At 46.8% G+C, this 22,872-nt stretch overlaps 1 protein-coding gene across 4 annotated transcripts in view; it reads right to left on the reverse strand.

The window, feature by feature from the left end:
* Positions 1-22,872, reverse strand: part of WDFY1 (WD repeat and FYVE domain containing 1) — a 47,066-nt gene that overhangs the window by 4,003 nt on the left and 20,191 nt on the right. For all 4 annotated transcript variants that reach the window (XM_086719753.1, XM_086719754.1, XM_086719756.1 and 1 more), the window contains 9 exons: positions 20,216-20,289; positions 15,541-15,595; positions 13,768-13,918; positions 11,768-11,880; positions 9,873-9,999; positions 8,782-8,887; positions 3,172-3,273; positions 1,316-1,446; positions 146-254 (listed from right to left, as the gene is read on the reverse strand). In XM_086719753.1, coding sequence (XP_086575879.1) covers positions 146-254; positions 1,316-1,446; positions 3,172-3,273; positions 8,782-8,887; positions 9,873-9,999; positions 11,768-11,880; positions 13,768-13,918; positions 15,541-15,595; positions 20,216-20,289 — 968 coding nt within the window. The remainder of the gene's footprint in view (positions 1-145; positions 255-1,315; positions 1,447-3,171; positions 3,274-8,781; positions 8,888-9,872; positions 10,000-11,767; positions 11,881-13,767; positions 13,919-15,540; positions 15,596-20,215; positions 20,290-22,872) is intronic.

The raw sequence follows: 22,872 nt of genomic DNA on the forward strand, positions 1-22,872 counted from the left end.
ACCGGCTGCAGGTGGCATGGCTGCTTGTAAAAAGGGAAGGCGAGCCGGCCGACCAGAAATGGGACGGACTAGAAGTCTTCCGTCCACGGCACGACCACGGAGCCATCTGCACGCACACGCTCGTCGGGACAACCAGGCAGGTTACCTTTACGATGCGGTCGGTCCCACAGGTCACCATCAGTCCCCTGGCAACGTCCATGGACATGTGGGTAATGTTATGCTTTCCTTCATGGAAGGTTGCTAGAGAAGTCCGACTGACCAAGAGAAAAGAGACCACTGAAAGCTCAGCTGTTTCTAGAGCTAAGGAAAGAGTCTTCTTAGCAACGTAAAGGAAACACAATGATAGGGTCCACATTTGCTCCTCAAAATGTGCCTACAGTGAAGTTTATAATTAAAGGATGACAGAAGGCACGATCAGCTGCAAGACTGTTCTATAGAAGGTTTGGCAGAACTCCCCAGATAATGGATATGTATTGTTTTAGTGGGAAGGCTTATATATTCCTAGGCACTAAAAAAGCACTTTTAATAACGGCAGAGGAACTAGGGGCACCTCGGTTGGGCGTCTGACTTCAGCTCAGGTCAGGATCTCACGGTGCGTGGGTTCAAGCCCCGCGTGGGGCTCTGTGCCGACCGCTCGGAGCTTGGGGCCTGCTTCGGACTCTGTGTCTCCCTCTCTCTTTGCCCCTCCCCCTCTCACGCTCTGTCACCGTCTCTCAAAAATGAATATACGTTAAAATTTATTATTATTTTTTTAAATAACACAGAGGGACTACACTGCATGAGATCCTGTCCTGTGGGTAAGACCCTGGCAGGGAGGCTGCAGGGGTCGAAGCTTCTCTGCGACCGGGAGCAGCCCTCGGGCGCTGGCTCTCACTCTGCCCCTGCGCCCGCAGCCTCAGTCTCCTCAGGAACGAACTGACCCCAGCAATGCTGCACTCGCCTTTCAACTTGGGGCTCTGCCACGGTTTGCCAGTCTAGAACTTTCTAAAATGATTCAAAGGTAAGGGAAAGAAAATTAAATTTCCAAGCACAGGAGAGCAAAGCTTGGAGCACGGGATGGACCGGCTCAACCACTGCATCAGTGCGCGCGTGGCCTTGACCCTGCGCACTGCCCTGCGTGGTGCGGGGGCTCGAGAACGTCCCTCTGTTCAACTGCTCAACTCCCACGGTGTTTGGGAGAAATCTGCCTAGGGTCGTAGGGCGAGGGCCGACGTGCCTCCTCAGAAACTCTTCACGGAGCTGGGAAGGGGCGAACATCTCTCAGGCTGCTTCCCCCTGCAGGTGCACAGTAAGACAGAGACACGCGAACACTCACTCCTCGTCTTTGATGGAGTCGTAGCAGGAATCGCACACGCGGACTTGGAACTCGAAGCCCATGATGGGGTAGCTGGAGCGCTTGCTGCTGCACTTGCCGCAGACAGCCTGCCCGCACTTCCTGCAGTGATGCTTCGGGGGGGGGGGGGGGGGGAGGACCGGGAGAAGGAAAAGGAGGAGGTTAACGTTTGCTTCCGCTTCGGGGCTCCCGGTTTCCCTTCGGGGGAGGGGGATGGGAGCGGGGTAGACGGGCCAATCTCGACACTTGTCGAGGAATTCCAAATCTCCTTGCTTTACTGGTCAAATACAGCTTTCGATTCAGTCATATCATCTGTCTGGATGTCAACAAACATCATTACTAAAACCAACTTCAAGTTCGTTTAGGAGCTTAAACGACTAGAGGTTTCGGAGGAAAAACAAAATCTATTCCTACGTCAGTCAGAGAAAAGCTTTGAAATAAGGTAACGTGCCCTCATTAAGAAATAAATATCCATAATCATATGTTTTACTATTTCTTTTAATCTTCCAAACTGTGATTCTGGAAATAAGGCTCGAGAACATTCAAAACAGACCAGTTATTATTAACTTCGACATATTCTCTTCCTACTAAAAGTTTAGTGACCTGTACCTTTCCTCTCTCCATTCATAAGATGGAAATTAATGTCTTCACGTTTCCTGTAGAAGGAGGGGTTATCTCCCCCATCAGTTACAACGCACTTGTTACCACCAGACACATGTTGTAGGAAACAGGCCAAAGATGGAATTCAGATTCCATTTCAAAGCATCAGAATGTTATCCAGGTGCTAAAATCACCCGTGTCACCTGCCAGTCTCATATTAGACCTTGCGGCAGCGTAGTTTTCTAAGTAAAATTAAAGAAAGTTCATTAATACACACAAACTTTAGGCCAATCCCTCATAGAGGTGCTAAGAAATAAAATCAGCACTCTTTTTTACTTACCTGCACAAATTCATATTCAATCTTAGTGCACTACCTTCATGGTTGCTGTAGAAATATGGTGGTTTTTTTTTTTTTTTAATTTTTTTTTTTTTCAACGTTTATTTATTTTTGGGACAGAGAGAGACAGAGCATGAACGGGCGAGGGGCAGAGAGAGAGGGAGACACAGAATCGGAAACAGGCTCCAGGCTCTGAGCCATCAGCCCAGAGCCCGACGCGGGGCTCGAACTCACGGACCGCGAGATCGTGACCTGGCTGAAGTCGGACGCTTAACCGACTGCGCCACCCAGGCGCCCCAGAAATATGGTTTTTTTGGTAGAACTTTAGAATTACATGAATACTCAGTGATAAGAGCATCTTTGAAAGCTATAGGCTATTCAGGACATGTTTCTTTAATTAGAAAAAAAAAAAAAGTACCAGAAACATGTTTAGTAAAAATGTTCTGGGTACACTTATATGGGACAACTTATGACTAATTTAAATTCCTAGTGTCAGAGTATTCCAATGAGGGCCAAACTGTCACATGTCTTTAACAAACCGCAGAAGCATAAGGCTTCCAGTCATATGACCTGCTTCATTCTAATTCTGTGCGTGGCTCGCATGGGATGCTGACGTTAACAAGCAATTCTCCTAGACTGAAGGATCTCTCGTGTAGCTGCAAGTAGGCACTCAGTGTTTTCTTGTGCATTCCTGATTTTCCAACGCAGGATAAAGCGACAGCACAGCTGGCCCCAGGAAAGGTCCCACTCGCCGTGAGTTACACAGAGACCGTGATATCAAAAACACAGGGGTTCGCAGCGTTTACAGGAAGAAGCAGGATTCCAAACAAAATGACAGACTAATACCACAAATAACAAGATGCACGATTAACCTAGCGACAACTCAACGTTGGCTACTCACCTGTCTCAACCCCAGTGTCTTTGTGTCCCACATCTGTTTTATGTTCCAGAAAAAGGGCTGCTCGCATTTCTGACAAGAATCGCTCTCTAACCACTGAGGAGCCTGGGGGAGGAGAAAGTCAAAGCCACCATTAGAGCATCTCCATGTTGACTAGGATTTCTCAGGCTACTGATACAACAGTTCTAGACCTTGTTGGTGCTGGCCAACAAGGAATTTAAAAAAAATTCCTCAGTACATCATAGCGGTTGCCATATTCAATACTACCTGTGTTCAGTAATCTTTATCATCTTGGCAATGTTTACAGGACTGTCCGGTTTTTAATCTGTAGACAGGAAGGGGTAATTCAGTTTTCACTGGGAACTCCTAAGGGATGTCTTCGTAGATTTCTGTGCCAGAGTTGCTGAATATCGAAATCCCACTGAGTGAAAACCCACTTCTTGCAGAATCTGGGGGATGACCACCTGGGAAGTCTTGTGGGGTCACATCTTCCGGGGGCAGCTCCTGTCAGGCAGATTTGCCAGCCGGCCCCTCCGGCTCCCGTGAGTGGCTACCCTCCCGCGGGCACACGCACCGTTGGCACACCTCCGCCCCAGCACCGTGCTCTCTGGACTGTAATCCTATATGCATGTCTCGTTTCTCCCCACGAGCCTGTCATTCACTGCTCTTATTCGTCCTGATGTATAGACAGCCTATCCCAGAGCAGGTCCCCAATGAATTTTTATTCAAACAGGACGATTAACAGTCTTGATGTCACTTTAACCAGAACTTAGAAAGTACTGCTCTAGACAAACCATTAGATCGTACCCGATTACAAGATGAAACTGTTAAAAGCCATTTATGAACCTCAATCACTTGTCATTATATATGTGCGATACAAATAGGAGAGAACACGAATTTCTGGCAGGCCAAAGACTGCGAAAAAATGATTCTTTCTTGATCTTGAAAGTGCACACTCCAGGGGCGCCTGGGTGGCACAGTCGGTTAAGCGTCCGACTTCAGCCAGGTCACGATCTCGCGGGCCGTGAGTTCGAGCCCCGCGTCAGGCTCTGGGCTGATGGCTCGGAGCCTGAAGCCTGTTTCCGATTCTGTGCCTCCCTCTCTCTCTGCCCCTCCCCCGTTCATGCTCTGTCTCTCTCTGTCCCAAAAATAAATAAATGTTGAAAAAAAAAATTAAAAAAAAAAAAAAAAAAAAAAGAAAGTGCACACTCCAGAAAAATACACCTGGTGAGAGGAGACCATGATGGGAGAATGGCGGACACCGCATTGCACCGGCCCCACCGACCCTTCTAAAGCAGTCAGTGAGACGGAAAGCCTCCCAGATTGAAGCCGGGACTTCTGGGGGCTAAGAACAAGTGCCTCTGCATCCTTCTTTTGCTTCCTATTGCTTCAGGACTTTGGGCTTTCCTGTTTCTTACTTTAGATACGTCGCGAGAAATAACTTCTGCAAAGGACTTTCTGGGGGGTGGGGAGCACCACAAATAGCACGAAGTGGGCTCGGACAGAAGACAGGTTTCTCTGGATAACCGGAGAAATACTGGAAAGAAGGGAAGGCGAAGAAAAGGGTGACAGAGACGTGCACCCACGTGGGAAGGAGGATGGCCTTGCTGCAGAATTACCTCTTCCGCTTCTGTGATCAACAGAAATCGGGGGGGGGGGGGTACGGTGGCTGGGGAACACTGCTCGGGAACAAGGCCCCTGAGGGAGAAAACGGGCAACACGGCGGGTCATGCCACCCACGGCATGGCGATGTCTGTCCGCGGGGAGGGGAAGCAGGTGCCGCTGCCTGGGCTCGGGTCCGGGACGCACGCGGCACCACACACACGTGGAAGAAAGCTCAGGATGTCTTGACAGCAGCAATATCCAATATCCCAGCAGGAGCACCTGCCTCCTGAGGTGGGGGAGGGGGGCGAGTCTACGTGTGGGAAGCGTGTGCATGGGGCCTGGCGTCCCAAGTGCCCCAGGAGTCCGGGCGGGGCACCAAGTAATTCTTGTGCCTGACGCCACCTGATTTTCAACACAACCCGAGGAGACACGCAGCAGCGACACCCGGACGGTGCGAGCAAAGAGACCGTGGCTCTGGCGGCAAAGCGGCCGTAGGGGACTAGTGTGTAGCTGGCCATCTAGGAGACCCTAGCTCGCCCGCCGAACTCGACACAGCATCCCCGAATGGGTCTTCTCTCTTTGAACGTGAGGCTCTCCGCACGTGGTTCTGGGGCGTGGCCACACTCCAGCCGAGCCCTTACCCTCAGGAACATACAATTCCGTCTAGGGGCTTAGGAAAGAACATTCCTTGACTGAGCTGGGGTGGGGAGAGGGGCTCCAGGGAAGAAAGGTATGCTTTCTGTAACTTCAGATGACACACAAAAGACAAAATCAGAAGTAAACAGGCTTTCTGGAGCGTTTTGTTGTAAGAAGCACCCGCAACTTTCTTTCTTTTAATAGGATACAGTGCTATGCTCCAAGCTATCAGGAACCATCCTGTTCTGTGCTTACTCTCTAAAGGGAATTTTTTTTTTCTTTCCTGAGAAGAGCAGAAGAGAACGCTAATCAAGTACTCTTTCGCTTTTCCTTACATACTGTTCCATCTGCCTGTGCTGCACAAAAGGCGCGACGTAACGAGAATAATCCCCCACGCAGCTATTACCAACTGTTGCAATAATCTGCATGGTACTAATGTGCACCATATTGAACATCCTGCGATCTACTAGTTTAAAATAAGGTTCTCTTTGGAAGTGGGTTCCTTCTAATTATGACTTACTCGTTTATATTGCAGGTCAACTTCCAAAAAGGAGCCCCACTAATTACGAGCTAGCAAGGGGGTAAATCTCCTTTCAGCCTGCCCCAATCAGTATTTCCCAGTGACTCAGTAAGAAATTCCAAGCAGCGTGGGGCTAGAGAATCTGGGACTAATTCTGTGTGCCCTTGCCTAAGGAAGACCTATAAATTGTACAAACCCTAACTCCCAGGCCAGAACCTTCTGTATCTGTGGGCTGTTTCCCTTTGCACTATACTCAGCTGGTTTAAAAAAGAGAGAGAGAGACAGAGACACTACTAAAAACAATGCATCTTTTTGACCCAATTTGCTTCCCCACCAACACTGTCAACTACTGAGACAGAGAAGCTTGCGGAGCGTGACGTGGAACCCGCCAGCATGCATGTGATCGGGGGGAATCTTCCACAAATGACTGAAAAGAGACGCGCCTACAAAGGAAGCATCCTGGGTGATGTCTTTTCTTTCCCTAGACGTACAAATGAACTCCACAATCGTGTACCCTTGAAGGGGGGGAATCCTGCTTTTATTTCGTTAACTACTTTTTTCTAAAAGAATTTGCCAAGGATGAGAATAGTGGACTGAAATCCAAGCGGGTGAGCTCTTAGAAGACGCTCCAGCAGCACTGGCCCCAGGCGTCGCCCTCCCATGCGACCCCGGGAACACAGCCTCCGAGCGGTCTGTGTGCTCAGAATAAGACTGAAATACAACGGGCCAAGAGTCCAGGAAATTGAGCAGTATGCTAGGTGTTCGCTCTTGATGCCTGCGAGAGCAGCTACTGGAAAACACAGTTAAAATAAATCTTTGCAAGGAAAACTGTATGTAATATTACGCCAGCGTTATAGATAATTAATAACAAGTCAGCTTAAGCCTTACCAAAACGTTTTGCCGACTCTTAAGATTTTCTGTTTGGTCTCACAAGTTTACTAAAAAAGGTGACAATCACTACTTCACATTACGAACTTCGTTTTATTATTTACGGGGATAGTCTGTTTCCTTCAGGAGATTACAAGCTTCTTGCAGGCAAGAAGACATCGAGAGCATGGTAGCCATAAAGTCTGGAAATGAGTCACGTCGTGACTGTTTTTTTAATAAACTGAACCCCCCGGATTACGTCTTCTGTGGCACGTGTGGTACAAGTCACGCGCAGAATCTGGTGGGACGGTGGCATCCCAACCAACGGGGCCCAGCACACGGGCCTCCGTGCTGGATACAGGACAGCGCCCTGAGCAAACCACGTGACCTCACACCACGCAGTAGGCAGTGCCATGCAGGAGCGGCAAGCCCTCGTTTCCAGGCATCAGAGCCACTCTCGAGGGGTTCAGTAGATGTTTCTGAAGTTGGAACGGAGTCCTCGGTCCCTCAACTCTAACATCTTCTCTTTTGAGTCAACAAAAAGTCAGCTCTTCTGCTACCTACATCACAGGTTGGAAAAGACAGGTAATACCCACGCTGGCAGATGTGAGAATGGAAATCCTGCCTGGAAGTCATCTGACAACATCCATAAAAAGCATTAAGAACGTACACATCTAGGGGCGCCTGGGTGGCGCAGTCGGTTAAGCGTCCGACTTCAGCCAGGTCACGATCTCGCGGTCCGTGAGTTCGAGCCCCGCGTCAGGCTCTGGGCTGATGGCTCGGAGCCTGGAGCCTGTTTCCGATTCTGTGTCTCCCTCTCTCTCTGCCCCTCCCCCGTTCATGCTCTGTCTCTCTCTGTCCCAAAAATAAAAAAAATAAAACGTTAAAAAAAAAAAAAAAAAAAAAAGAACGTACACATCTCCTGTCCTGCAGGGTCTACTTTCAGAAATTTGTCTGAAAGAAAGAGCTGAACAATCATACAATGACGAGGTCATGAATGCTCACTGCAGCATTGTTTAAAATAGAAAAAAAAGACAGAGTTGCCCACAGGTGAGAGGACAGACCTGGCGGTTGCCAGAGGAGGTGGTGAAGGGTGGGTGCGACGGGTGACAGGGGTCAAAAGGTACCAACTTCCAGGTTGTCGAAGAAGCAAGTCCTGGGGAGTTGAGGTACAGCCAGGAGGCTGAAACCGCGCTGGGTACTTCGAAGTCACTGACAGGGTGCCTCGCGCAAGTTCTCATCACAAGAAACAAAGATTTGCAACTGCAGTGGCGGATGCTAACCGGACTCAGTGTGGTGATCGTTCCCGATATGTGCGAATGCCGAATCACTACACTGTACCCCTGAAGCTAATACAGTGATATACATTGACTATTTCTCAATTAAAAAAAAAAAAAAGACAGCGAGTTTGTTTAGACAGAGTATCCGTCTAAAGAACCAGAAGCGGCTTTAGAAGGTGTCATCGGATGACTCTACTTCACGGAAGAGGGAACAGACAGAAACGACGACACTCCTCTAAACGAGGCCCCACAACTCGTTAGCCGCGTAAACCAATCAGAACTCAGGTCTGCTGAAAAGAACACTACGTGGACACCACCCGGTAGAAAATAAAAGCAGAGAACAGTGACATACTTCCCAGGGAGATGAAAAGCACCTTGCTGCATCCCTCTCCCAGCATCCACTGACAGGGACGCTGTGGCGCCCACTTCGTGCCCAGCGGCACCGGGGACCGTCTCCAGGCTGAAAACAGCCTTCGTGCAGTCTGCGGGCAGTGCTGGTCGCTGTGGAAACCCTCTAACGGGCAGGGGTGCAGTGCAAAGTGACACGCGGGAGCCCGTCAGGCGACAACCAATGAGCAAGAGGGTGCAGAGCGGGGCTGTGCTAGTCGGCACTGACAGCCGGCAGGGTGGGAACCCAAGAAGCCAGGTTGTGGGGGGGGGGGGGGGGAGCCCTCCACATCAGCCTCGTCTTGCCCGTTCCCTTACCTCCTCTCTGCTAACGTCCATGTTCCACACTGCGATTCCGCCATCCGACGAACAGGAAACGAGCTGCCTCGTGAGCTGAAGGTAACACAGGGACTGCACCCTGTCACTGCAAACAACACACATCGGTCACTTGTCTCGACGTGGAAAAATACAGGCTCAAATCTCGCCCCTTGTTGGAACCAGCAACCGGCATTTTGCCACTTTCAGGTACGGTAATGTGGCCTCTGGCATACACTTTAGTCAGATGATGTGTAATGACTCTGTAACTTACTATACGGCATCAGAGTTTCCACGAAAGAAACACTACTTTCAAATCAGTCATTCAGCATCACAGGCCACAGAGAAGACGATGGCTACAGTCCTCTGGGCCAATCCCTGTGGTCCATTCCTTTTCGGGTGTGCAAGATTCACCTACTTGTTCATAACGAAGAGCAAGGAGGGGTGACGCCCTTACTGGAACGCAACCCGGAAACAATCTCCTGACCTACAGACTTGTGTGAAGGATCGTTCCTCGGCTACTTTGCAACCTGACTCTGCTTACAGTAGACATCAACAGCCTACCCGAGAGCGAGGAAAGGAAAGGCCAATGTCCTCTTCCTCTGAACACTAGAAGGCAAGAACCTGAGTAATGTGACATCATGGCTCAGGTGACGGGGCCTGTGTCAAACCACACCCGCACATTACTTTTCAGAATAACCAAACCGGTTAGGCATCCAGTTCCAGACTGGCTTAGCATGGCATTCCGTGCAAGCTTCCCCGGCCAAAGTTCTCACCCGCAGTCCTTAACCCACCTGTGCCCTAAGCAGATATTTCAAGAGGGTGACTCCTTGGGACAGACAGGTGGCAAGTGCTCTTTGGACAAAGAAGGAAGAAGACTCTGGGCTTTTTTTTTTTTGGGGGGGGGGGCGTCTATAACACCAGACACGCAGGGCTAACAGAAAAGCAGTCCAAGTTAAAAGTGGACAGAGTGAGCCCCGGCATATGGCTGCCTTCACAGATGGGAGTTTGGAAAACAGAGTATCAGAATACTAATACTGCCCCGCCTCCCCCACACTCAGATTCTTTCCCCACCCCCACCAACAGTCACGCACTGGTGGCCCTGCAGCAGCAGTGTGCGGCCTTTCCTTCCTCCGATGTCCCACATGATGATGCTGTTGTCAGAGGCTCCCGAGAAGAGTAACCGCTGAATAGGGTCCCACCAGAGGCAGGCGATGCTACCTACGGTGAGAAAGAGGAGAGGTGAAGTACAGCCCTGCACCTGCGCATACACGTTCAACAGCCAGACCGAACTAGGCCCGGCTGAGCCCCTGAGTAAAACCGTATCTTTGTTGTGCGAAAGGGCCTTCAACACTTTATCACGAGTCACGGAGAAGACACGGCACACCTATCACCCAGAGTTACAAGACAGTGATCTGCAGTTGTACATCAAACTACTTTGAACACAAAGATGTTTAAGGAATTTTTCTTCATTCTGTACCAAAAAAAAAAAAAAAAAGATACATATTTATGAAGGGTTAGTCCAGAAAAAGCTTTTGAGGGGAAAAAATAAAAGCGGACAATATTCAATGAGAAGAGACAGTGAAGATCACTGTGGTCAACTTAGGGAAGATAAATGTCTAGATTATTCCAGGTTGCCGGGGCCTTGCAGGTGTCTTACCTCAAGATGCACATGTGTAAGGAAATTAAGTTAAGGGTCTCAGAAAACAAAATGGTCTGCACACAATTATGCCTTCTATATTGGCTAAACTTAACAAATTTGATACCCTTGAGAAATCTTTCCACAGTTTTCTCTTTCAACAGATTTCTCTCTCGGTGGTTCTATTGATTACTGCTTGCCTAGAAAAAGCTGTCAACAAACTTAACAAAACCGAGCCAGTCACCCAAGTTAACGCTTCTGGCAGGTATAGAGAAAACCGATGAAGTCCCATTCAAAAGCAAACAACGGAAACTAGTTTTTCACAGAGACTTAGCATAAGGGAAAAAAAGAAGCGTTCTGCAAAACTGGCTTCAGGGAACCATTGTGCATAACTCCTGACCCTATTTAATGCTGTGCCCTGTACACTTCACTGGAAGCCTGACAGCAGATAAACATGGTCCTTCGCTATAAACACTACTAAGCAGTCCCCAGAACCCCGTCTGTCCTTAGCAACCCAGAGAACACTCAGGAGCCTGGGGACCATGAGACCATTAGTCATAAACACAAGTGGTTTCCTTAGGGGCTGTGCCTTCCTGCCCGAATACATTCTAACTTACTTACCCCCCTTTGCTCTACAAGATCCCTGATCTGACAGACTCGGTTTCACTCAAATAGATTCACTAGAAAGCACAGAGTATAGAGTGTATTTAACGTAGGATACCTAAAACACTATTTTCATAAGTAAGTTCATCATTAGTTCTTTCAACAGATTCCCCCACCCTTCCATCGAAACCAGACGGTGCTCGAGTGTCTAATTTGTTACCCAAAATGGCCAAGTGAGTTTTAGAACTCTTCCTAGAGCCTGACCAACTCACCGCACTGTAGAAATGATAAAATCCCACCCATTCTTTCCCCTCCGTCGCTAACCAAGCAGAAGCAGAACAGCCCAGACATCTCTCCTAATTGTATGGTCTCCCAGCTCTTGTTCAGTGTCCTAGAAACTGACAAATTAAAAAAAAAAAAACAAAAAAAAAACAACATTCTTCCAAAGGTCTTACCATTTATAAGAATTTTAAAAGATCTTCTGAAAATAATTTAATTTAAAAAGGCAAACAAAATAGACAGTATTATCCACATGAACCATCTGGACAAGGTTTTGACAACACGGAACCCAGCCCAAGAGCCTACTTACAGTTAGCCTTCACTCTTTTAGATCTATATCCCACATCTGGCTAATCAAACCGGAACCGACAGGTCATAGGAGCTGATCATTCATGAAGCCCCAGCGCCGAGAACTAAATCCGGATGCCCAGATTAGGTGAAGAACCCGTGGGTGATCACACAGCCTACCTTCATGTCCTTTGAGGGTTGTAATAACTGAACAGGAGTTCTGTTCAAGCTTCAGCAGGGTGATCTGCCCGGAGTAATCGCCAACAAAAGCATACTGAGTATCATAATCATATCTGTGGAGAAGCAGTCAAGGATATATAACACAATCCATCCGAAAGTTGTAAAATTGAACAATGTGCCCTTTAAGGAAGTAAGCACAAGCCTAAAACTATGAGACAAAGAAATACCCAACTGAAATTCGGGCAACACGTATTTAAAAAAAAAAAAAAAAAAAAAAAAAAAAAAGGCTTTTCAAGGCGGAATTCTTGGGAAAATTAATACTCACTCATTTGACAAGAATTCATTGAGTACCTGTTACTATTCCAGCCAATACTCTAGGGTATTGGAAAAAAAAAAAAAGATAAGAGCTGACAGAGAAGACAGACATGAAAACAAGTAGTCATAATCAAACTGTAATTAAGTACAAAAAGGAAAACACTCAATAATGAAAACAGCAAGAAAGAACTGGAACAAAATGGCTATTTATGAAATATCTCTGGAAATAATGTAAAACTCGTAGCAAATACGGACACGAACCCATCTTTCTTTTGGCCTGGATGAGACAGCTTGAAGTGCAGAGGATGATTCATTTTAAATCGCCGTGGAGAGTTTTAATCATCCAAAATGCAGTTATTTGAACAGTAGTAAATTTAAATTTCAAAAATACACGAACCATTGACAGCAACTCACTACTTTCTCGGTCACTTAATGGCCATAGAAACCGGTGGCCGAGCAGCAGTTTAAAACACATCAGGCTGCCCATTGCTTCAGTGCCAAAACACAGGTCAAGAAGAACAGCACAGCCTGGGCTGTGCCTTTGTGCTTCTGCACCATTTTCTTGCAATCCATATGAGAAGCCTACCCATGACAGAAACGCTTCCTTAGCACAGGACGAATCAAAGTATTTTTCCCTTATCTGAATCTCAAATGTATGGGACTGCTTTGAATGCTTATTTTAAAGACCTCATGCTGTGCATTCATTTGTAGCAAACATTTTTCATAAAGGCTTTCCGTGGAAAAAAGGGATTTACCGCGCCAGACAGCCAACTCTGGAAAAGGAACTACTCTGGGGTATTTGCCTGTTGACAGCCTTGAGCGCACCATCCCTGAGATACACCGCTGCCACCGGTCGCCTGTAAGGGCAAATTCTACAGGAAACAAGTTCCAGACAGTAGTAGAAAACTGTGAAAGCAGGGGCGCCTGGGTGGCGCAGTCGGTTAAGCGTCCGACTTCAGCCAGGTCACGATCTCGCGGTCCGTGAGTTCGAGCCCCGCGTCAGGCTCTGGGCTGATGGCTCGGAGCCTGGAGCCTGTTTCCGATTCTGTGTCTCCCTCTCTCTCTGCCCCTCCCCCATTCATGCTCTGTCTCTCTCTGTCCCAAAAATAAATAAAAAAAAAAAAAAAAAAAAAAAAAGAAAACTGTGAAAGCAGCAATTTGTTAGCGTTCTGAGGACCCTAAGGCATCTCTGAGAATATTAAATGGATTATGAACCCCCTCCACATACACGCCGACCAACTATAAAACTCCCTTAAGTCCATTTATGAACTCCAGGGTCATAAATCCTTATTATATTCTTTCAGGGTCTGCAAATGATCGAATAAAAGATCGACCCCCTTTTCGTTTTTCTTTATTCAACAAAAAGGTCTTTATTCTCACCTTGAAATGCAAAGGAATGAGGGGGTGAGGGGGGTTGATTAAGGTTTAGGTTTCCAAGGTTTTGTATTAAAAACAGACAGTACTTTCCGGCAGAGAACGGCAATTCATCTGATCATGATTTTTAGTAAACCAACCAACTCTATACCAAAGAAACACGGACACAGAACTTCTTGGATTTTATGCGAAGTACGCAGGAATCGCTCAATCTCCCTGGATCTCAACCGCCAATTCACGATCAGATTCGAAACGAACTGCCGCGACAAGGAGGCGCCGGGCAGGGGAAGGGCCCGCCCGCTGAAGGATACTGTAAACACGAAGCCCAGGAAGTGAAGAAGTGCCTCCCGAGCATGTTCCCGCTGCGAGTGCACATCCAGCTGACGCACTTGTCGTGGCCGGTGCTGATCACCCACTCGGCAGCCACGCTGAAGATAATCGCAGACACTCGGTTCTGATGAGCTGCGGGAACACAAAGGGAAGTCTGCGCCCTTCACGAAAAAACGTGACCTTCCGAATCCGAACGGAGGCGCGCGCCTTCTCGAGCCGGCTGGCCTGGGGGCTCACGGTCTCAATTACCCTACCACGGAAACGCCCGGGCTCCGTGAGCCAGCTTTCAGATGACCTTCCCAGCCCCAGCTCAGCACCACACACTTGCTTTCCGTGGCCCAGCTGCCCTGTGTCCCTACTTGGGTGGACGATGGGAAGCACAGCTCACTGAAGACTGATGCTCAAGAGGGATTCCAACAACAGATCAAAGAGCAGACTTTTTTTTTTTTTTTTGGCTGTACTCGAGAGAACAGCTTTCCTTTGCTATTAATTATCAGTCCCATATGGAATGCGGTAGTCTTTTCTTAAAGGAACAATGTTTTTTTTATAGTCTATCACTTTAATACTTTGACCTTTTAGAAAACACTGACATTGTGAGCAGGAGAAGTTCAATTTTCTGAAATTAAAAAATAGTGCAAGCATTTTGATTCTGGAATATTTTCTGTTTGTCTGAAACTTTTTGTTATTTATAAAGACAAAGTGTTTGTGGAGTTCTGTATTCCAAAATAACAGCTGAGAAAAAGGAAGGCATTCTATCATGTGACCTGTCAAATACTTTCGTTTCCAGGTTGATTGCAAGCCACACTAGGGCAGTAACCTGTCTAGTCTACTTCATCTAGTATAGGACCTGGTATGCAGCAGGTGTTTAATAAATGCCCAGTCTGATGAATGAAGTTAGAGGCTGGACAGAGAAACTGTTTGACCTTGCTCTCAGCTGTACAGGCTGCTTCAAAAGAATTGAGGGACTCTTTCTCATACATTAATTCAAAAGCACTACAACTCTATGAGCATATGGGCAAAATCATCAACAGACATTCATAAAAGATCACAAATGATCAACACTAAATAAAGCTTAAGTAACTTTTAAATTGAGAACTTTCTGACTATCAAACTGGCAAAAAACATTTGTAAGAGCAATGTCGTACAGCCTTGATGAGCAGATACTTTCAGCTACTCGTGGGATTGTAAAAATTCACACTATTGCTGGGAAGAAGTTTGTAAAAGAAATCTAGAGCATTAAAAAACTTGTTTGAGCCAGCTACTCCATTTTTAGGCATTTGTCTTAAATAGAAGTAACCCAGGGCTAGGGGATTAGCGTCAGAATAATAGTCAAGACACACACACACACACACACACACACACACCACACGCACACATACCTGTGTGTGTGTGTGTGTGTGTGTGTGTGTGTGTGCGCGTGTGAATGTTTCATACACTCACCTACGTATATATACACTGTCAGACAGGTCAGTGTGTGTTAGCAAAAAATGGAAGCACTACCCATGCTCCAAAATAGAAGAATGGGTAAATTAAATCTGATCATGCACCCAATGGAACAGTATAGAAAATTTTGAACGGTGATAAGCAGGAAAGGATGGTAAATATCTCTAAGAGTTAATAGCCTCCTGTATAATTGGGGAAACACCACTAAAAAGTTCAAGTGAAACCTAATTTTGATAAGAGGCAGTGTTCTAGTTTTGTGTGCGTCTATCTACACACATATATATGTAAGTATGTGTGTGTATCATAATTACCTGGGTAAGTCTTGATAAAGTTCATTTTATTAAAATCTTCAGAAACATGAAATTCCTAAAAGTAAACACATGCGATAAGAAAACAGTCATGGTTTTAAAAACAGGAACTTAACTTTCAAAATAAAGGAAAATCCAAACCTAGCTATGGCCAGAGGTGGGACTCAAGATTAACTCTAGAAGAATACTATGGAACTGCTTCTTTCATCAGGCTTGTCCTCAAGCCACTAGTTCTTTTGGGGAGCAGACCGAATACAGAAGGTGCTGCGGACCAGCACAGTATTTTTCTGCAGTTCTCCCTCTGCGAGTGAGAGCTTTGTATTCCTTCTCCCTCCACTGCAGAGGAGGGCTTGTTAATTTTGCAGTCCTGGTTACGCTGAGCATTCCTCAAGATGACGTCCGTAAAGCAAAATTACAAAGACCCATTATGAACAGAGTTCTCAGCTACACTGAAAATATGGCATTGGGTACCTCACCAATGTAAGGGGGAAATTACATATATTTCATATAGAACACGTACAAAAAAAAAGGAAGTGTAGAGGTTGTGGGTGGTTTGCTTTTTTAAAATACCCTGTATCTTCCTGATTTTTTATAGACAGGGCAATACTTTATAAGTAGGAAAAAATAAGAGTATATACTTGTTAATGAAAAAATCAGCTTCAGCATAAAATGAAGACACAACTCTAAAGAAAAAGCACTATGAATTCTATTGATTGATGCTAAGTGATAAGTTCTTAAGGCTCTAAGTAACATGGACATTGTGAATTGTTGACAAAAAGAAAAAAAAACTCACAAAGGAATACTGATCCCTTGCTCTCCATCTTGGTATTGGAAAGTACAAAAATGTACCAGTATATATTACCATATATATGTGTGTGTGTGTTCATATATGTACTATAATATATATCCTCAAATGTAAGATAATATATATAATATACAGTATATATGCCCAGTATAAATGTACTAGTATATATCACTGTATATATACTCATCTGTATTGGGTGGAAAATCAACAGATCATGTGCTAATGAACAGATTCACATTGCCCCTTTGCACTGAAGAGCTGTGTGTTTTTTCTATGCTGTTCTATAATCTACCCCTGAACCGGGAGCCACAAGAAGGGTCCCTGGAGAAATCAATGCGCAACCACTGCCACCACTGGAGAAATTATTTGTGCTTCGTGGCTTCTGGTTACACACGTGCATGCACACTGCCACGGTATTCCTATAAAATTTTCAGGAGAGAAACGAGAACATTTGCATTTACGGCTCCGTGAGGCATTCACCGCAGCCCCAGAATGACGGGCGAGGAGCTGAGCAAGCCTGACCTTGCCCGCCGCTGAGTGAACTGCTTGGGCAGGGGGCCTGTCCTTTCCGCCAGCTTCTTCCTCCCTGGCTCTTCCACACACTCGAGGCCTCTTATCTTTTTGTTTCAAAACCAAAACAAGCAAAAAACCAACAAAACTGTTTTTAACAATCCTCCGACTTTCTTCGGCCCCTTCTCTGAGATCAGCCCACACTGGCTGCCCTTGGGCCCTCCAGCTGCTCTCTCCTGGTCATTCTTCCACCCACCGCCCGCATGGCGCTGCCACCACTACAGAGAAAGGGCTTTCCCTTCCTGGGATGTCCCCAGGGTCATCTTCCAGGCCTGACCTCATCCTCTCTCTGCTGCACCTGACAGTTACTCACCCCCATGTGAATTTCCCTGCCTCTCTGGCTTCCACGGCCACAGCGTCCTCGCTGGCTGTCCTCCAGCTCTGCCCATTCTGCCTCCGTCTCCCCCATGGGCTCCGAGCCCTCTGATTTCCCTTCCTGATATTCCCAGGGAATGTGACCTTGGCCCTCGGCTCTTCTCAATCCACCTGCTATCCCCAGTTGGAGCCACCCGGCCACTGTTAGCAGTTTCCGCTGACACCTATATTCAGAGAACTCCCAATTCCAGACCAAACCCTTGAGGTTCAGGCCCATGGACCCAACTGTCAAAACGGACCTCATCAACTTCCCCTCTGTTATCAGCATCTTTTCTTAGAGGGCAGCTGACCGCTCACCACCACCATCCTGGCTAAAAACCTGGAAGCCATTTTCACACAGCTCTCTGTTAAGCACCCACATCCCACCAGACATCAAGCCTGCTGCCCAGACAGTTCTCGAAGCCATCACCTCTTCTCCAGCACTACCCCCAGTGTTTCGCAGTCTCACGTCGGGGTCCTGAAGTAGCCTCTTAGCTGGGCCGCCTCAGTTTCAGCCTTGTCCCCCCGAACTCCACATACAGGCACGCTAAGCTCACAAAAATAGAAACCTGATGAGTCTATGCTCCCTGGCTTACTGCCCTTCAATGGCTCCCCTTCGTGCAGTGATTGCCTAATGTACTTGACCCTGAGGTTCGCTGTCGAGAGAGGTCACTGAGAGGACACGACCACCAGCTGGCCCGTGAACTGGGGCCCTGGCAATCAGCAGTCAGAGGCCCCTCACCCTTTTCCCTGGTCTCTGGTAAGTGTGTGTCACTTGACCTCCCCTGTTCCCAGAGGCTGTCCCAAGGACAGCCTTGATGGCGACGTGCTGTTGGGACCATCTGGACAGTATACGTGACTGAACCCAGTGAAGGCCACTATTTAAAACTTTTAAGATTCGGGGGCGGGGGGTGGGGCAGAGACTTCCTCATCTCGCAGCCATTCAAGACAAGCCTTGTACATAGCCCCCTGGCTTCTTAAACCTGCTCCCCACTGCTCTGGAATGGCTCACCTCTTTCTTCGATCTCTCCCTACCTTCTGCTCATTCTCTCCCCAGGTGAACACAGCCATTCTTACAGCTGAAAAAAAACCACCCTCGATGCTAAGGACTACAGCCGAGGCTCCCAATGGGCTCCAGGCTTGCATATCTGATGCTAACTTCACATGGGCGGCCACTGCTTATCCCCCTGGTCTCTCAACTGTACGGCTGGGTTCCTCGTTGTCCTCTCTCCCTCCAAATGTCCCCTTCTCACACGCCCCCAAGCCTTTGTCTTCTCAGTAAATGATACCACTGTGTACCCAGTGACTTGAGCCAGAAACCTGGCTATCACCAGCCTCCTCCTCTTCTTCCCCTCGCCACAACCAACCTTTCCCAGACGCACCTCAAATCCACCCACTTCTGTCCACTGTCCCCGTCAGCGTCCTCTCTCCCAGGGTCACAGCTTGACCGTCCAGCTTCCATTCCTGCTGCCCCCCCAAACTGATCCATTCTCCACCAAGCAGCCACAGGGATCATTTGAGCGCATAAATGATATCCTGTCACTTGCCTGCTGAAAGCCCCACAGAGCTTCCCACAGAGTCTACAACAAAACTTAAAACTTTATCCAGACCCACCAGGCCCGACACGACCCGGCCTCAGACTGCTTCTCCCATCGCCCCCCCCAGCCCCTCCCTGGTGCTGAGCATATTGTTATCACACCCAAGGATGAAATCGTGGATGTTCTCACTTGCTCCAAGGTGGTGTCAAAAATATCAATCCAGCAAGCTAAACCCAGAGCAAACAGAAGGAAGAAAATAATAAAATTAGAGTTGAAATAAATAAGCGGACAATAGGAAAAACAAAAGAAAAAAAAAAAAACACTGAAACCAAAACTGGTTCTTTGAAAAGATCAAGGAAATGGACACCCATTCAGCTGGAGCCAGGAAGAAACAGCGAGGACTCCAACCACTAAATCCAGCAACGGAAGGGGGACATGACCGCCAGCCTTGCAGAAGAAACACAAAGGCTCGTGAAGGGCTGCTATGCCCACGTGACAGAATCCCATTCCACCATAAAAGGAATGAGGCGCTAATTCAAACCGCAACACAGATGAACCTTGGAAACATGCTGAGTGAAAGAAGCCAGACACGAAAGGCAACGCATCCTATGTGACTGTTTACATAAAATGTCTAAAACAGGCAAATCTCTGCACTCGGAAAGCAGATTTGTGATTACCAGGAGCTGGGAGAAGGAGGCGTGGGAGTGACTGCTAACGGGTACGGGTTTCTTTGGTGGGGGTGGTGAGAATGTTCTGGAATTAGAGAAGGTTAATGGTTGTATAATCTTGTGAATATACTACAAAACCAGTGAATTACATACTTTAAACTGGTGAAATTTCACGCGAATTATACCTCCATTAAGAAAATACACATACACACACCCACGCAATTAGAATCATAAAAATACCTACAATCTATATTAACTTGAAATTTTGAATATCTAGCCACAGATAGTTGGAGAAGCGCTGCCTTAAACGGTCATATGAGCTGTTGGCTCAATGACCAGTCACCAACCTTGCCCTCTGTCCCTCTCCACGGTTACACTTCCATACACGTGCACGCGTGTGCACACAGGCCGTCATGCCCACCCCCCGCCTGGCCCCCTTCACGGTTCAAGGATGGGGCTGCTGTAGGCCTCACATTCACCTTAGGAAAGCTGTGCTTTGTGGCTTAGGCTGAACACCGAACTATCAATCATGAAAACATTCTGAGCTCCGTGACTAGTTTAAAAATAAGCACTAATTAAAATTAACCCATTTTTAGGCCTAATACCCTTACTGAAGTAAAAAAAAAAATCTTTGATGCCAAACAATCAGGCATCCATCATTCTTTATTCCAACCGTCCAACAGGCGTGAACGCTGGGGGGGGAGGGGGGTCAATGTAACGCATGCACTCTGGAAGCGACCTACCATGACGGCTCCATTATCCTGGCCCACAAATATCCGTCTGCTGTCGTGATGGTAAGCCATAGCAGAGCAAGGAGCTGCCAGAAAGACAAAGACCATATTAAAGGCAGAGCTATGCATTCTAAGTCATTGTTCAAAACACGTTATTTAAAAAGCATACACGATTTAGGTTTAAAAAAGAGGGCAAGAATGTTCTGTAGAAAATAACGATGTAAACGGAAAAGTTAATGGTTATTAACCATTATTGAAGTTCCTATTGAAGTTCTTTCTGCTGCTGCAGTTTAAAATTCCAACTCAGGGGCGCCTGGGTGGCTCAGTCGGTTGAGCGGCCGGCTTCGGCTCAGGTCATGATCTCACGGTCCGTGAGTTCGAGCCCCGCGTCGGGCTCTGTGCTGACTGCTCAGAGCCTGGAGCCTGTTTCAGATTCTGTGTCTCCCTCTCTCTGCCCCTCCCTTGTTCATGCTCTGTCTCTTTCTGTCTCAAAAATAAATAAACGTTAAAAAAAATTTTTTTTTAATAAAAAAATAAATAAAATTCCAACTCAAAAAAATCTCCTCAATTGTTTTGCATCTTTGAACGGAGCAAGCGGGCATGCGGATTCATCTGGCTGGAATGCCCACCTGGAGGCTACGGAGTCTGCAGACTGGTGCTCGGTGCTCGGAGTGAGAAATCTGTTCCCTAAACTCAGCAGGCCGTCCTGCCCCACCCCCCTTCCCCATCACAGGTAACAGAGTGGCTGGAATCATGGAAAAGGGGTTCCCAGCGCCAGAATTCCGATTCCACAGTATATGTGAGCCAAGTTCGGAAAGCCACTTTGGGATGATGTTTTCTCTTCTGATGGTCAAAAAAAAAAAAAAAAAAAGCCGGGGAGGGGGGTCCCTTTGCGATGACACACACAGCCTCAGTTTGGAGTACTGCAGTGGTAAGGTGCACAGTGGTGTTATGTGACTGGGCTAGCACCTGCTTCTTCTCACATCCACAGCCCTTTCCAGGTTCTACCTATCTGTCTTCCTTCTTTCCTTCCTTCCTCCCTTCTCCCTTCCTTCTCATTCCAGAGAATGAGTCACAGAGAGGAGAAACTCCAAATCATCTCCTTCTGCTAAAAATCAGAATTAAAATGATCTGTGAAATGGAACACTTGAAATGTTTGGGTTCGCTGCAGCTTGAAGAATTTCAATTGACCACGCGAGAACCACCATGAGGGAATATGTACCGTGAAACAAACTTGAGCTTACTTTGAGGTAACCCTTCTTACAAAAAAGTAGAAGAAAAAGTATCTTATAAATGGCATTACCATTTGAAAATGGTTTAATTTAAGGTTCTCTCTCTAGAAAGGGCTGACATTTTCCACTGAAGGACAAAAGTAAACTCGAACACTGGACTGCACCTGAAGGCAAAGACATAGATAGCTGCATGATGAGATGATGGAAAGAGGCTTTTTCAAGTGCAGAGAACTATCCAGCTGGAAGGCAGGTGTTACTGCAGTGAGCACACAACAATCACACTTGACTGAAGTCCGTACCCCTCATCCACCACACTGAACTGGGGGACTAGAAAGAATGACCAAGTTTAGGGCCACCTGGGTGGCTCAGTCAGCTGGGCATCCGACTCTTGGTTTCGAATCAGGTCACGATCTTGTGGTTTCGTGAGCAAGAGCCCCACGTCAGGCCCTGTGCTGGCGGCGTGGGGCCAGCTTGGGATTCTCTCTCTCCCTCTCTCTCTCTGCCAGTCCCCAACTCATGCTGTGCCTGTCTCTCTCACACAAATAAAAGTTGTTAAAAAATTAAAAAAAAAAAAAAAAAAGAACAATCGAGTTTAAGAATTATAGCCCCAAAGGTATATGTATCTTAGTGTAATGTACAGTAAAACCTTGATTTGCGAGCATAATTCATTCTGGAAACGTGCTTGTAATCCAAAGCACTCATATATCAAAGCGAATTTCAAGAACCATCGGCTCAGTTGTGATGTGATGTCTGGCATCACCTACTGCTTGTACCGAAAGATATCGCTTGTTTATCAAGTTAAAATTCATGAGATGTGGCGCCTGGGTGGCTCAGCCGGCTGAGTGTCCGACTTCGGCTCAGGTCATGATCTCAGGGCTCGTGAGTTCGAGCTTCATGTCGGGCTCTGTGCTGACAGCTCAGAGCCTGGAGCCTGTTTCGGATTCTGTGTCTCCCCCTCTCTCTCTGCTCCTCCCCTGCTTGCTCTCTCTCTCTCGCTCTCTCTCTCTCAAAAATAAGTAAACATTAAAAAAAAATTTTAAAAACTCATGAGAAATGTTTGCTCATCTTACAGAACACTCACAGAACAAGGTATCTGCAATCCAAGGTTTCACTGTGCTCTTCAATAGCCATCATAAAATTATCTTTGGCAAACCAAACACGCGTTGATGATTTCAGATTCACTGTCGTCATTTTTGCTTACTTCTAGGTTGGAACAAAATCTTAACACTTTAGTTTTAAGCTTCTTTCGATTCTTTTTATGTCCAACCCCCCCTATAACAAACTGTCCATAAATATGTAAAATCCTCCCTTGTGTAAAATTTACAACGTGCTGAGTAGTTTTATGAGGCTAGAGAATTCTTACATTTAAAAAAGGAAGAAAAAAGCTTCCCTAACTTATTTGTTTGGCATCTAAAGATGTCCTGGCTTTTTTCTTTT

This window comes from Puma concolor, chromosome C1 (genome assembly GCF_028749965.1).
Source record: "Puma concolor isolate L17-30 chromosome C1, mPumCon1.1.hap2, whole genome shotgun sequence".
Taxonomy (NCBI): Eukaryota; Metazoa; Chordata; class Mammalia; order Carnivora; family Felidae; genus Puma; species Puma concolor.